This window comes from Lampris incognitus, chromosome 2 (genome assembly GCF_029633865.1).
Source record: "Lampris incognitus isolate fLamInc1 chromosome 2, fLamInc1.hap2, whole genome shotgun sequence".
Classification (NCBI taxonomy): domain Eukaryota; kingdom Metazoa; phylum Chordata; class Actinopteri; order Lampriformes; family Lampridae; genus Lampris; species Lampris incognitus.
The window spans coordinates 121,434,484-121,448,474 of record NC_079212.1 but is presented as its reverse complement, the minus strand read 5'-3'; the positions used below and the strand labels follow the sequence as shown (position 1 = coordinate 121,448,474).

General features: G+C 41.7%; 1 protein-coding gene across 1 annotated transcript; it reads left to right on the top strand.

Moving 5' to 3' along the window:
* Positions 1-8,696: 8,696 nt before the first annotated feature.
* Positions 8,697-11,093, top strand: barx1 (BARX homeobox 1). Its single transcript, XM_056275122.1, has 4 exons — positions 8,697-8,901; positions 9,807-10,098; positions 10,334-10,418; positions 10,673-11,093. Exons 1-4 carry the CDS (start codon positions 8,697-8,699, stop codon positions 10,835-10,837), a joined length of 747 nt encoding a protein of 248 aa, XP_056131097.1. The 3' UTR covers positions 10,838-11,093.
* The last annotated feature ends 2,898 nt before the right edge of the window (positions 11,094-13,991 follow it).

Here is a 13,991-nt window from a genome sequence, read left to right as displayed (position 1 = left end):
AATAAACCCCATGAGTCAAATCTTTAGTAGTGACTAAAACTTGTAACAACATTTTGTGAAAGTGAACCAAAATTGTTGTTTTTGATACTTCTCTACGTGTCAAATCATTATGTGTATGTGAGACATAAATAAAGATCATCATTCGGTCATTGGAATTGGAATATTATCTCATTGGGATTTTAGTTGTTGGACAAATTTATTGTTTTATTCATAGTTTGTACTGGCTTAGGGATAATACAGCAAATTTAAGCCCCTCTCATCATTGTAGTTCAACTGGCGAAGAAGAGCATTATGTCATCCATCAGCTTCAGCTTTGTGAAGTTGCTAAATGCTGATATCCCTCATGGAATTTAACAGGAAAACTATCACGCTCAGGTTAATCTCCATCTCATGACAGGAGCGAACATGTCTTGTGAGGATTTCTGGCTGCTATCTGAACACACGACCTACTCAATCAACATCGCTTCCTCCATGTATTCCATATTAAGAGCTATTAACTTTCACTGCAAATCATAACTTTCAAACTATTGGATGGCCCATTGGGACCAGTAACATCATGTTCAGTTAAATTGTCAATTTTTGACAGATCACAGCTATATTATGAAATGATGAAATGTCTTATTCGCATGCTCATTTTCTAATCGATTCATGCATTACAAACATGACACAACCATTCCATGAGCCATTTCAAAACTTAATATTATTTTTAGCATTTGAATGGATTTTCTTTCAGGCAGTGTTTTCCATTGTGTATTCCCACATAGAAAAATGGTCAGGCTTGACCATAAAAACTGACTTTTTAAAATGTAAATGTAGTATAAATGCTGGTACATATTAGTTCTGCGGGAGAAAAAAAACTGTTCTAATTAACCCTATAAGTAGGTAACATTGCATTGGAATTGTATGTGGTTATATGAACCCTTTGCAGCATAGTACAAGTAAGATTGATTGATTGATTGATTGATTGATTGATTGATTGATTGGTTGATTGATTGATTGGTTGGTTGGTTGGTTGGTTGGTTGGTTGATTGAATTGCTAATTGCTAGAAAAGCATACTCATCGTCTCTTCTGAATGTAATGGCACTCATTGACGGTTATTCTGTCATAAGTATCAAATATGAGATATGCAACATTGTGACCACCATGTGAGATAATGCAACATTGAATTTAGCATTCTCAACACTGCTGTAAAAGTTGTGGGGTAATCATTACAAAAACCTCAACAGCTTTTGCATATTCCTTTAAATAGATCTTACTGACGTAATTACATTTGCTTGGGAATTGCCATGGAACAGAATAGCAATGTGTACTTCTCACTTTTTTATGGAAGGGTGCTATCATATTGTTCTTTCATTCCAATAACTATTGGGATGAAAGAACAATTACAAATGAAATGCAACAGCACTTCAAAAAGGCCAGCTGGTCTTTTTTTCTCAAACTCATGTCCCTAATTTTGTCGCTTGAAAATTACATTTTCTTTTCATTTGGACAACAGTAACAGTATCGATTAACATCATCCGGCAGGCTCTACCTGCAGTCTCACCAGCAACCAACAGAGGTAGATATATTCCAATAATGTGGGTCTATTTTGAAGGAGAAAACAAACACACAGCATCTCAGCAACTTTAGGAATGCATGCAAAGTTGAACAGTTCTGTCAGAGATTGTCACCTCTGCACACCTACCATGGAACGGCTGCAATAACACGTTCATGTTAGCAAATAAATCATTCCAAGGGAAAACCTCTTCTTTTTTTGACTATAGCGATGGCTGACTTGATGCATGCTCAATAATCCCGGTAAGGAAGTCACAGAAAGTTGAATCAGTTCATCTGGACACAACTTTTATTAGGAGAAACGTTTCATCACTCATCTAAGTGACGTCGTGAGTCTCAACTGAATGCAGGTATCCACACCCTTATAAACAATACAGTCGCAAAAACAACGATCGGCTTCATATGCAAATTGGTGTGACTATTAACTAGAGTTACAACGGCCATGTGAACTATTTCTCTGTTTGCAATGTGATTGCAAACAGACGCTGGCCAAGAGAATGGCACAACACAGAAGATATAACGCGTCAGGCCAGGACTCTAGACCCATCTACAGGCCAGTGGCCCACTCTTTCAAGGATGAGGATGTGCACATCCTTGAGGAGAAATGCTGATTTGAACGGGGAGTCAAAGAGGCCAGATGTGAAGAGGAAACGCCGTCTCTGAACCGGGATGGTCGATGGTAGATGAGTGATGAATGGTGGAATGTTTCTCTGACTAGACGTTGTGTCCAGATGAACTGATTCAACTTTCTGCGATATAGAAATGGCTGGCTGGGACAATTACAGACATGGCCATTAACACGGGACTTAAATACAGGCCTAACTGATGTTGTAAATTATTCGAATTATTACATCCTCCATCCTAAAACATGACCAAAGAGACTTAATTTGGATTAAGTAACAATCTGTTTCCATTTTTAGCCCCCCCTTCCAAAAAATAATAATAGGGATTATTGACTATAGACAGACATAATCAATTTTAATCAAAAGCTGAGATAGCCCTTTAAATATCTGCACCGTCAGCCACATACGCAGACACCCTCCATATGAAAACAGATTGAAAAGTGTTTCCTTCACAAAGTATGTTTCTTTCCCATTATGGACAAGAAAAGGTTTTTGGCATTCATTGCCATGGTCATAAACTGTGCTGCTGAAATCTAAGGGAATAAAATCGAAAAGAATCAAGATAGTGCTGGACGCTGCCAGGAGATATCTGACTCTGAATGTTTTTGACATATCTGGAGAAGATCTGGACGTTACACTGCAGGAAGGATTTGTATCAACTCGGGCTGGGTCTGGGTTAGATATTGGACAATGTCGTGAACGGGATCACTTTGGGTGTACAACGTAAGTAATCAGTAGTGTGAAGTTCTTACGTCAGTAGGTGGCGGTAATGCAACACTTCGGATGCCAACCACCAGTAAAAACCAACGACAAGAAGAGATTTCCTTCACAAGGGACTTCAGCTCAGTTACTTATCACAAAGTAAACAAGTAAAACAATTGCAGCCTTCAGCAAATATGCAGCGCAGCCGTAGTGACCATTATCTACGTTGACGCGCTCTATCAACCACTCTTATATTTGGGTTTGTTTGTCGTGTGTGCTTTGATTTGTTGTTGTTATTTCCATCACTGAATGATAGATCGGGTGTCTTGATGCATGCTCAATAATCCAAGTAAGGAAACAGAATAGAATACACTTTGTCATTTGTACATACAATGAAATTCACTCTCTGCATTTAACCCATCCTATTGTATAGTAGCAGTGGGCAGCTGCAGCGCCCGTGGACCAACTCCAGTTCTTCTTTCCATTGCCTTGGTCAGGGTCACAGACAGGAGTATTAACCCTAACATGCATGTTTTTTTGACGGTGGGAGGAAACCGGAGCACCCAGGGGAAACCCACGCAGATACAGGGGAGAACATGTAAACTCCACACAGAAAGGGCCTGAGACGGCCTGGGGTTCGAACCCAGGACCTCCTTGCTGTGAGGCAACAGTGCTAACCACTGGGCCACCGTGTCGCCCGGAAAGTTGAATCGGTTCATCTGGACACAACGTTTATTGAGAGAAACGTTTCATCACGCATCTAAGTGACCTCTTCGATCCCAGCTGACTGCAGGTATCCCCACCTTTATAACCAATTCAGTGGAATAATGACCAAAAACAACGATCGGTTTCATAAGCAAATTATCGTGACCATTAACTAGTTTCAATGGCCATGAGTACTATTCACAAAGGATTGAGGAATCAAGTGTGTTCCTGTTAATGAAACAGTTGGAGGTGGTCCGTATGAAATTACAGGATGACCCCACCCTTAGCAATAGGACCACCCTTAACACTGACCAAGTGTGTCTGCTCCTGAGGCTGTGTCTTTAGTCCACGTACTTCGTATGCTATGGGCTTCCCAGTCTCAGTGGCCAACTTGTACACGGAAGAAGTGGAAAAGGGCTCTATCCAGGGACACCACCTAGCCATTGGTTCAGATTTGTGGACGACACCTGGGTTAAAATTAAATCTCAGAACGTGCATTTCATCGACCACATTAACTATGTGGACAACCACATCAAGTTCACCAGGGAGGATGTGAAAAATAACAGGTTAGCCTTCTTAGACTGTTGGTGATGGGGACATCTGATTGTTGATGTTTACCGTAAACCAACACATACTCATCAGTACTTGAGGTTTCACTCTCATCATCCACTGGAGCACAAACTAGGAGTCATCAGCACGCTGTACCACCGAGCTGACAACGTCCCCACCGACACAACGGCCGGGGAAGGGGGAGAAATCCCACATTAAACAGGCCCTGGTTAAGAACGACCATGGGCGGTCAAAATGACTGCCGATTTTTAAACTCTATATTCTGTCAAGCTAAATACCCAGTTGCGATATTAATGCATTATATATATGTTAGTATGTCTGTTAGGAAGCGACTGGCACCAAACTTAACATTGTAACAACTACAATACTTTTTTAAACAATTTAAACTTCAGAGACATGGTCAAACTTGAATCGCAAAATTGAAAAGGTGAAAGTATTACCTGAAAAACGTTGCTAATCTAACAAACGTAGCAAGGCCTATAAAACGTGAAATGTAAAAAAAAGAATTGAAAACATTTGAAACAATCCGAAACAACAACCGAAACTTAAAAACTACGGGAACGACCATGATGGCGGTCGGTTTTTAAACTCTATGTTCTGTCAAGATAAATACCCAATTGATATATTAACGCATTGCATATGTTAGTATGTTTGTAAAGAAAAGACTGACAACAAATTAACATTTTAACAACTTTAATATCATTTTTCAAACAATTTTAAATCGCTGTTGTCCAACGCCTGTAAATACTGCAACGTCTCGGTGGTAGTCATAGTGCGTCTGAAACTGCGGCTGTACCCTACGGCAGCGTATTGCTGCCCCACCAGAAAAAAGAAAAAAAACAGTAACGTAATACGTTTCACGTTTTAACGGAATTCGCTGCAGTTGTACGCAGACATGTTGGAAATAATAAAAAAAATCAAGTTTAAACTATTACTCTGCACTGGAGAACGCAAGTGTACTTCTAGGGCGGAGCAATGAACTTCGCGAAGGAAATGACGCGACCAACACACGTCATAGATAATGACATGACGTACACGATGACGCGCAAATTACGCGCGGTCATTTAGACCGGTCAAGATCGTTGTAGGTAGACCTTATCATAACTTTTTTTGTGCAATTGCTCTATTTTAGGAGCCTTCAGGGAGCGGCAGGTCTGTATCTTTTTTTCCCCACAACGTTATTAAACCTTGAAAATCCAAAACGGTCAAAATGACCGTGTTGGTCGTTTTAGCGCCGAGTTAGCTTTGACTAACTGGGCATTTGTCAAAGCCGGGACGACGCCCACACAGTGCACCCGCCAATTGAAGAGAGGAGAAGGACAACAGCTGCCTAAACCAGTGGTGATTCCGTAAGTGGCGGGAGTGTCGGAACAATTGAGATGCGCTTTTTTTTCAAACACCGCGTCTCAGTTGCTTTCAAACGCCAAAACACGCTGTGCCAGAAATTGGTCCACCCCAAGGATCGGGTCCCCCGGCACAAACAGCAATATAGTGTAATATGCTGTTAAGTGCCGGGAGGATTGCCGTGATTTGTACATTGGGGAAATCAAATTAGACTCTTGCCAAGAGAATGGCACAACACAGAAGCGCTAACGCGTCAGGCCAGGACTCCACACATCTACAGGCCAGTGGCCACTCTTTCAAGGGTGAGGATGTGCACACCCTTGATAGGGAGGAATGTTAGTTTGAACGGGGAGTAAAAGAGGCTATCTATGTGAAGAGAAAACGACCATCCCTGAACGGGGGGGGGGGGGCTAAGGGTACGTCTGCCGCCATTTTAAAATTGCAACTATTCCCCAATCTTCTGTATACACATTGCCATTGAAAGTCAAGTCCAGTCAAGTCAATTTTATTTGTATAGCCCAATATTAAAATTTTGCCTCAATGGGCTTTACAGAAACACAACATCCTCTCCTTAGACCCTCGCATCGGATAAGGAACAACTCCCTAAAAAAAACACAACCCTTTAACAGGGCGAAAAACTCGGAACCTCAGGGAGAGAAACAGAGGAGGGATCTCTCTCCCAAAACGGACAATGTGCAATGGATTTTGTGTTTACACAATTTACAGAATACAAAATTGAAAGAGGATAACAGAATTGAAACTCTAGTTAGTGACCACCGCAATTTGCATATGAAATTGATTGTTGTTTTCGGTCATTATGCTACTGTATTGTTTATAAGGGTGGGCATACCTGCACTTATGATGAGTGATGAAACATTTCTCTCTAATAAAAGTTGTGTCCAGATGAACTAGTTCAATTTTCTGGTATTTCCCTACCTGGATTATTGAGCATTTATCAAGAGACTTTCTCGGATAGAGGTTAGGATTCAAATAGAATTAGGCATTTAAAAGCATCGTAGAGTTGTTCAGACCCCCCTCCCCTCCTGTTTCTCGTCGACAGGAGTGCTCTGTTGGTGGCAGTACAGGACAGGACTGACACTTATGAAGAGACAAAAGAAAATGTCCTACAAGCTGTGGTTAATAGCATAGGTCTATGGTTCTCAACTCGGTCCTCAGGTACCACCTGTAGTGCTGGTTTTCTATTCTGCCAGGTAGTTAATTACATTCATCTGCTATTTCAGTTATTCCAACCTCTTTACAGGGAGGTTTTAGACGTGGCACAACACACAATTCCTCCCCATAGTTCAATGCTTTCGACCTGTTGTTGAGCGCGTTGCTACTCACAATTTTCACTTATCTCATGTGTTATTATTATAATATTTTTGATTTTGGGACATATTACTTGTTGATCGGCTCTTAGAGTTGTGGGGGTGGGGGGTGTTAAAAAGCTTGCGTTTGCAGAATTCACAGGAACTGTGACACAAAATAACTGAGAGGCCAACGCCATCAGGTGCACTGTTTACAAAATAAAGAACAAGACGCAAATGAAAGAAACGTGTGTGTGTGTGTGAGTGAGATCACAAACCTTTCGGTTTACTAATGCAACTTGAACTTGTATCATCCAGATGAGTGGATTGGCTGTGGGCTATAGTCCTATGCTCCAAGTAGGCCTATGTCTCTGCCCCACAGATGATTTTTTTTCATTAAAAAACAAAAAGCCGCCACACATAGATGAAGTTATTTCCTATTAGTCATGATTTGTGATGAGTTCAGCAACCCCAGTTTTCACATATATCATACATTTTGATGTCATATTATCAGCCATTAGCCTATCTCAGTGACTAAACCTATGAGCAATGGAGTGGTGAGCCAACACACACACACACACACACACGTACGTGTGTGTGTCTGTTTGGGAAGTGTTTCCATGAGCTTAGGTAATGGCTAAGCACTCTCATGGTTTTGCAGCAGAAGTCTTTTATATATTACTCATGAAGTGCTCCCCATCCAATTGTCAAATTCATGGGGTTTAGTATTTGCATTAAGGTATAAATGAGTGCCCAGGGGATAGCATTAGTGTTCTCTGGTTAACATATGTGGGGAAGCTGCAGTGGGTTTATTTGCATGTCATTACAGTAGATACAATTTCAGGTTTTGACCTAGATGAATCGGTTAAATCAATGCTGGGGTAAAATGGGATGGACCCTTTTTTTGCCAAGCATTATGTGAGTTAGGACTGGGTAACAATGCAATATCATTTATCGTGTTTTAATGGAGTTGGGACATTAGATATTGTCATATCGTGATACACAATTTTGTTGTATACAATTAACGATGATAATAATCTATTGCCTATTTTTTTTACATAAAATGAGTTTTGAAATATTTGAAGTATATTTCCATTCGTTATTATCGGCTCCTGTAAGTGACCAAACTGTACAACGTGATGATCCTCAGTATTTTGGATATGTAAGCGGACGTTGTGATACAGTATCGATATCATGTAATTTTCCATTTGTTATATTTTCCCATGTCACTCAGTATTGCTTGACCTCGGCCAGGGTGCCAACAATGCCAGATAGCCCCTACTATCTGAAACCCATGCCTGCGTTGTACCGACACGTTGTTTTGCATCGGGTATTTAAAATGTCCACAGCGGCTCGTTTTCTTCCCTCGGCGCGCAAATGTACACAGAGGCAGCGCGACTTTGCATTCAATTTCGGGTCTTGGGAGTGAGCGAGTGGACAAACCCTGAAAAGAGGCGTGGCCTGAGGACGAGATTCATAAAACCTTCAACCTATTTCCCAATTCACTGTCAAGGTGACGGGCGCGACGTCTGGGTAGTTTAGGGCGGCGCACCTCATACGAGGAGTGAGCGCAAGTTCGGTTCAGTCGAAAGCTTCTCTCGGGGGAAATACATGCTCCTTCTCCTCGATGGGATTTCCGCGCACTTAAAGACGACCATAGAGAACGATCAAGACTATAGAGAACGATCAAGAGTCGCTTGGAGTTGTTGTCTAGCGTGTTTCAGGGCTTGAGGATATTTTTTTCCCCCCTACAGCTTTGTGGCATTTTTTTCTAAGGTTCTCAAAGAAACACACGGAAATATGAGCGTCGGATCGCTCGACGTTTAGGACATTCAGAGACGGACCATCGTTGCAAGCGCTCGCGGCGTCTGTTACAGTATAGCAAGAATAATGCAGCATCCCTTAGACATTGGGGCACACTACCATCCTCACGAGGCTCATCCCGACCATAGATCATCACACCGGTACAGGAGTTTTATGATCGAGGAGATTTTAACAGACCATCCAGAGCACAAGGTGTCTGCCCCGGCCGGGGAGCTTCTCAAATTCGGAGTACAAGCTCTCTTATCGGCACGGCCATTTCATAACCACTTGGGTAAGTCGGGGGGTGATTTGTTTCTCCCCCTTTTTTTTGCAACTAATGAGCTCAGCTGTTCAATTTGATCCTGAAAAAATAAATCACAAATAGCCGCGGATAAACGACAATGCGAGAGCTCTTTGCACGTTGTTGTATAGTTTGAATGGTATAGATAATTGTATGAAAGATTGTGGAGTCTGTGGACTAACGCGTAAAACCAGTGCGTAAATTTGCGCAACGTGGGTAAGTTTGCTTGGTTTAAACTGTAATGGATAGTCCTACAGCATTTTGCAAATTGACCAAAAAGTGTACGTCATCTATCATATTGTAAAACATCGCCAGAGGTGTTTTTTTAAAACCATGAACCGGATCAAAAATCGAAGAGAGCCTCTTCTCAAGGCCCGTGTCTCTCACACAGTTCACTAAACAGGTCATTTTGTAAATGTGACTGTTTTTTTAAGAGATTAATAAATTACACTGTTATTAAAATGCCTTCAAGTGTTTCCAGTTTATTTCAGCTTCTATAAAATGTAGGCCAGACCCTGTCACCTCAAGAGGATGTAATTCTTATTATGGATCAATACGCTGTGTCAAATATTTTCTATTGACAAATGACAAGATAATTTTTTATTTTAAACGAGGCTGTTCATAATTTTTATTGTCTTCACGCTTATCTTTGGGGAATATATTGTATTTGTTATAGATAATTCATGGAAAATTCGAATTTATAATGATGTGCGTGTGTGTGTGTGTGTGTACGCTATACACGTCGTAATATTATATCATCGTAATATATTATTTTCAAACCCAGCAAATGAAAATATGACCAGTGCAGTAGAAACGGTGCGAAATTAAACCTTTGCCCATACTCTTTAATATATATGAAAATATAGCCTGCTAATTTTACCCTTTGGCCTCCGCAGTGTTCAAGGCCGATCAGACGAGTCTGCTGAAATTCCCCATGTCTCCGCTGTCATGCGCACTGGGATCTCCGCTGGGGTCTCCGCTCCTGTCCGGCGCTGCCGGCTTGCAGGTCGGCTCCGCGTCTCACCACCTGCCGCTGGACCTCCACCTCCGCAGCAAGCTGGAGCACGGCGCCGACGGCGGAGGCAAAACCAAGAAAGGCAGACGGAGCCGCACCGTCTTCACTGAGCTGCAGTTAATGGGGCTGGAGAAAAGATTTGAGAAGCAGAAATACCTCTCTACACCCGACAGGTAGCTAGCTAGCTATACACAGTAAAATCCTCAGTGTTCATTTAACTTCCCGAGTGTTCATTCAACTCCGAGAGCGTACATATGGATCCGTACACTCTCGGAGTTAAATTAACACTCCGTTGTTTACTGTGTATATAGTTCAAAAGGCTGACCTAAATAAAGCCTGTACAAAAAGCTCTGGAAATCTTTAATTAATTTTTGTTTATTGTTCTTGTCTATGTGTTTCTTCCAACAGAATAGATCTTGCTGAGTCACTTGGGCTCAGTCAACTGCAAGTGAAGACGTGGTACCAGAATAGGAGGATGAAGTGGAAGAAAATAGTAAGATCTGTTTCATTTGAAGCCTGAAGACCATTGTGATGGTTCATAGTATGTGATGATCAAAACTATATGCGGACGTGGTGTTTTGTGCAAGGCAACTAGCGATTTTGAGGCCCAGTTGTTTTATTTGAAAAAATATCACTTGTTCAAAATGGGCCTGCTGGAATATGAAATATATTAGAAGGTACACGAAACAGCAGGCTAAAACCAGAGCTCTGTACCCGAAAGGTTTATTATTGGTGTTTGTTGTGTAGGTATTACAAGGAGGGGGTTTGGAGTCGCCAACTAAACCAAAAGGCCGCCCGAAGAAGAATTCAATACCGACCAGCGAGCAGCTCTCCGAACAAGAGAGATGTCGTGACCTCGACCGCCAGTCCGACAGCTCCAGCACACACGCAGACAACAACCAGGAGGAATGAGGCGGCTGTCAGACATCTTGGTCCTTTGTCATGTCTACCACGGATGCGGAACGATCAATCTTCGGACAGGGAGAGACACGCTTCGTGTTCAGCGTCGTCGTAACGATCATCTTAAGGGCGGACCCTCTTTTGTTGCAGACTTTACGCGTACGGATTAAGGCCTACACATAGACTCCCGGCCAGGCCTTAAAACACGTGATCATTTCGAGGTACTTTTAACAGTAGCCTGTTATGCGTTCCCTCTCGCTGAACTTGCCCGCTGCTGAGGAGGGAGGGAGGGAGGGAGCACAAAACGCTGCAGTAGGTCTGCTATTTCATTGCATATGCTAAGGACCCACCTTCACTCATCGGTTTTGCATTCCCTTTTGTGCTATGTAATGTGTAATTATTAAATATATTTTCACTATTGACGCTCTCCTTCAATTCTGATAAAGATAGGAAAATCCGTATATGAGTTTTTTTTAATTAAACCAATTTGCCTGACTTTGAGGCTTTAGATAATCGGACCGGTTATGATAGCGCGATATCATTCACACGCTGTCGTGCTTTCACGTGCAACGGGGCCCGATAAGGTCTCTTATCTTTACCATCAGAACACGGTAACTGTTAAATTAATATGGCCGCACGCCAATGCACATTTTAATGGCTATACCTGCAGACTGGTGTGCGCAGGCGCAGACATTTGGACAGCCCGACAAACCGAGAGCGGGTTAGGTGACGGAGACAGAAAGACGCTGAAAACTGGCTCTGATGAGCAATAAGGAAAATCTGAGGGCCCCAAGGATAATTTCATCTTCGATGCACTTCATATGTGACACACATTTCTTCTATCTATGCCTATCTATCCTAACCGCTTATCCTGCTCTCAGGGTCGCAGGGACGCTGGAGCCTATCCCAGCAGTCATTGGGCGGCAGGCGGGGAGACACCCTAGACAGGCCACTCGGCCATCACAGGGATATATATATATATATATATATATAGAGAGAGAGAGAGAGAGAGAGAGAGAGAGAGAGAGAGAGAGAAGAGAAGAGAAGAGAAGAGAAGAGACAGACAGTGTTATTAGATAGACATAGAGACATACATCTGTCTGTCTGCCTATCTTATCTGCCTGTCCGCCAACTAGATGTCTAAATCATTTATTTCCCTTATGTAGATGTTTAATCGGACATGATATGAGAGATAAAATGAGACTGTGGCCTGGATGTCAACACATATTGGGAGGCAGTTTCTTTCTTTCTCTCTCTCTCTCTCTCTCTCTCTCTCTCTCTCTCTCTCTCTCTCTCTCTCTCTCTCTCTCTCTCTCTCTCTCTCTCTCTCTCTCTCTCTCTCTCTCTCTCTCTCTCTCTCTCTCTCTCTCTCTCTCTCTCTCTCTCACACACACACACACACACACACACACACACACACGCACACTTTGAGGGGTGCAAAGAAAGGCTTGAACAGATAAAATTAATCCCAAAAACGTTTTTTATTAAGTTTGCCTTGAAGAAAAATGGGCTTGAATTAAAAAAAACTGCATTAATTTATTTAAGCCAGTATGACACAGTATGATTCAGTTTCTTCAAACGTTTGGTATTTTTGGTTTTGTGAGGCTTTATTATTGATAGGCTTAATATTTCATGTATATCAGTTTTAGGCAAGAAATCTGGATTTCAGTTGGAGTTCATCCATGACGTTATTTTCAATCCAATAATTCAACCAATTAACTGCGATTCATGCAATAATTGATTGTTATGAATTTCATATTTGTATCCATAATTGAGCAATTATCACATCAGGGTACTCCAATCTAAATCTACCTTCATATCTAAATTACAATGTACATTGTGCTTTTTTCCCCTAGACGTTGTCATTATAATCATAGTGCCTTCATAGGTCTGCTGGTTAAATTGGGTTTGATATTTCATGGAAGAAAAAAGAAGAATCAGAAGAAACTGAAGACATATTCAGTCAGCAAGACTGCATGAACATTTGAACATTGACAAGGACTCATTTTTTTGGTGAATATAAGCAATGCACCATTAGCCTTAATGTTCCCACAAGGAAACATAAACCAACAGTCTTGCAGGAGGAAAATGTGCATTCAGCAATTTCTTTAAAGATGTCCAAAAATGTCAACGGAATCAAACAGTAACCTCTCTGAAAGGAAACCCTTTTACAATCAAAAATATGCTTAAAAACGACTTTTAATCCACACCCTACATAAAAAACAAACGATTTTCACCGGATGTGATTAAAATTAAAGCTAAATGCGTGTTTTGGGTGTTTGATGTCTTGATAGAAATCTGGTTAGGTAATCATACGTGGCCCGTTTGGGGGACTTTTTTGAAGTTAATGTTCAAGTTAATCCAAACACCTACACACGTATTGTTTTCCCCAAAGTACGTGCTGATTTATTCATATACGGCCCAGAAATATGCAAAATCTATAATCCCATCATACTTAACTCAGGAAAAGCCGCGGACAACAGTAGTTTGCAGTAGACACTATTGGCCTTGTTCATCAATCGTTCGTTCGTACAGATTTGTTCTTACACCCACGGAATTTTTTAGCCCTGTAATTTGTCTGAGAGTGATAACAAAGCCGGGTGGTTATTTTAATTCCTTCCTCCTGACTTTAATTGTCTGCCTCTTGCAATGAGCAATCACCCTGGCTTGCAAAGGCATCAGTGTTAGCCAATATGGGTCTAAATTCAGGAGTTTCCCAGCAATTTCAGGGCTAAAAAATCCCATGAGTGTGTAAGAACATTTATACGGACGGACGATTGATGGGTGAGGCTCAATAAGGCGCACCAGTTCCCTTATTACAAATTCAAAGTAACGCGTTTTGACAGACGGACCATTTGGACTTCCGCATCCATTGAGCACCCTTCTGTGTAACTTCGTCTAAAGTCGGCGGGTGTTGACAGTCGGGGGCATACTCTTATACATCCTACTGCTCGGTGCACATCCTTGTGATTTAGTCTCCACGCCTTTATCAAACGCAATGCAAGTGCGATGCGGGTTCGTCAAAGTAATATCAGACTGTACCGTTTGTTCTCATCTCTCTCTCTCTCTCTCTCTCTCTCTCTCTCTCTCTCTCTCTCTCTCTCTCTCTCTCTCTCTCTCTCTCTCTCTCTCTCTCTCTCTCTCTCTCTCTCTCTCTCTCTCTCTC

What these genes read in the sequence shown, in the direction of transcription:
- barx1 (XM_056275122.1), top strand. Translation starts at nt 8,697, where the DNA reads ATGCAGCATCCCTTAGACATTGGGGCACACTACCATCCTCACGAGGCT. An exon ending in GCCATTTCATAACCACTTGG is followed by an intron (nt 8,902 to 9,806) that starts GTAAGTCGGGGG and finishes TGGCCTCCGCAG; the next exon opens with TGTTCAAGGCCGATCAGACG. An exon ending in TACCTCTCTACACCCGACAG is followed by an intron (nt 10,099 to 10,333) that starts GTAGCTAGCTAG and finishes TTCTTCCAACAG; the next exon opens with AATAGATCTTGCTGAGTCAC.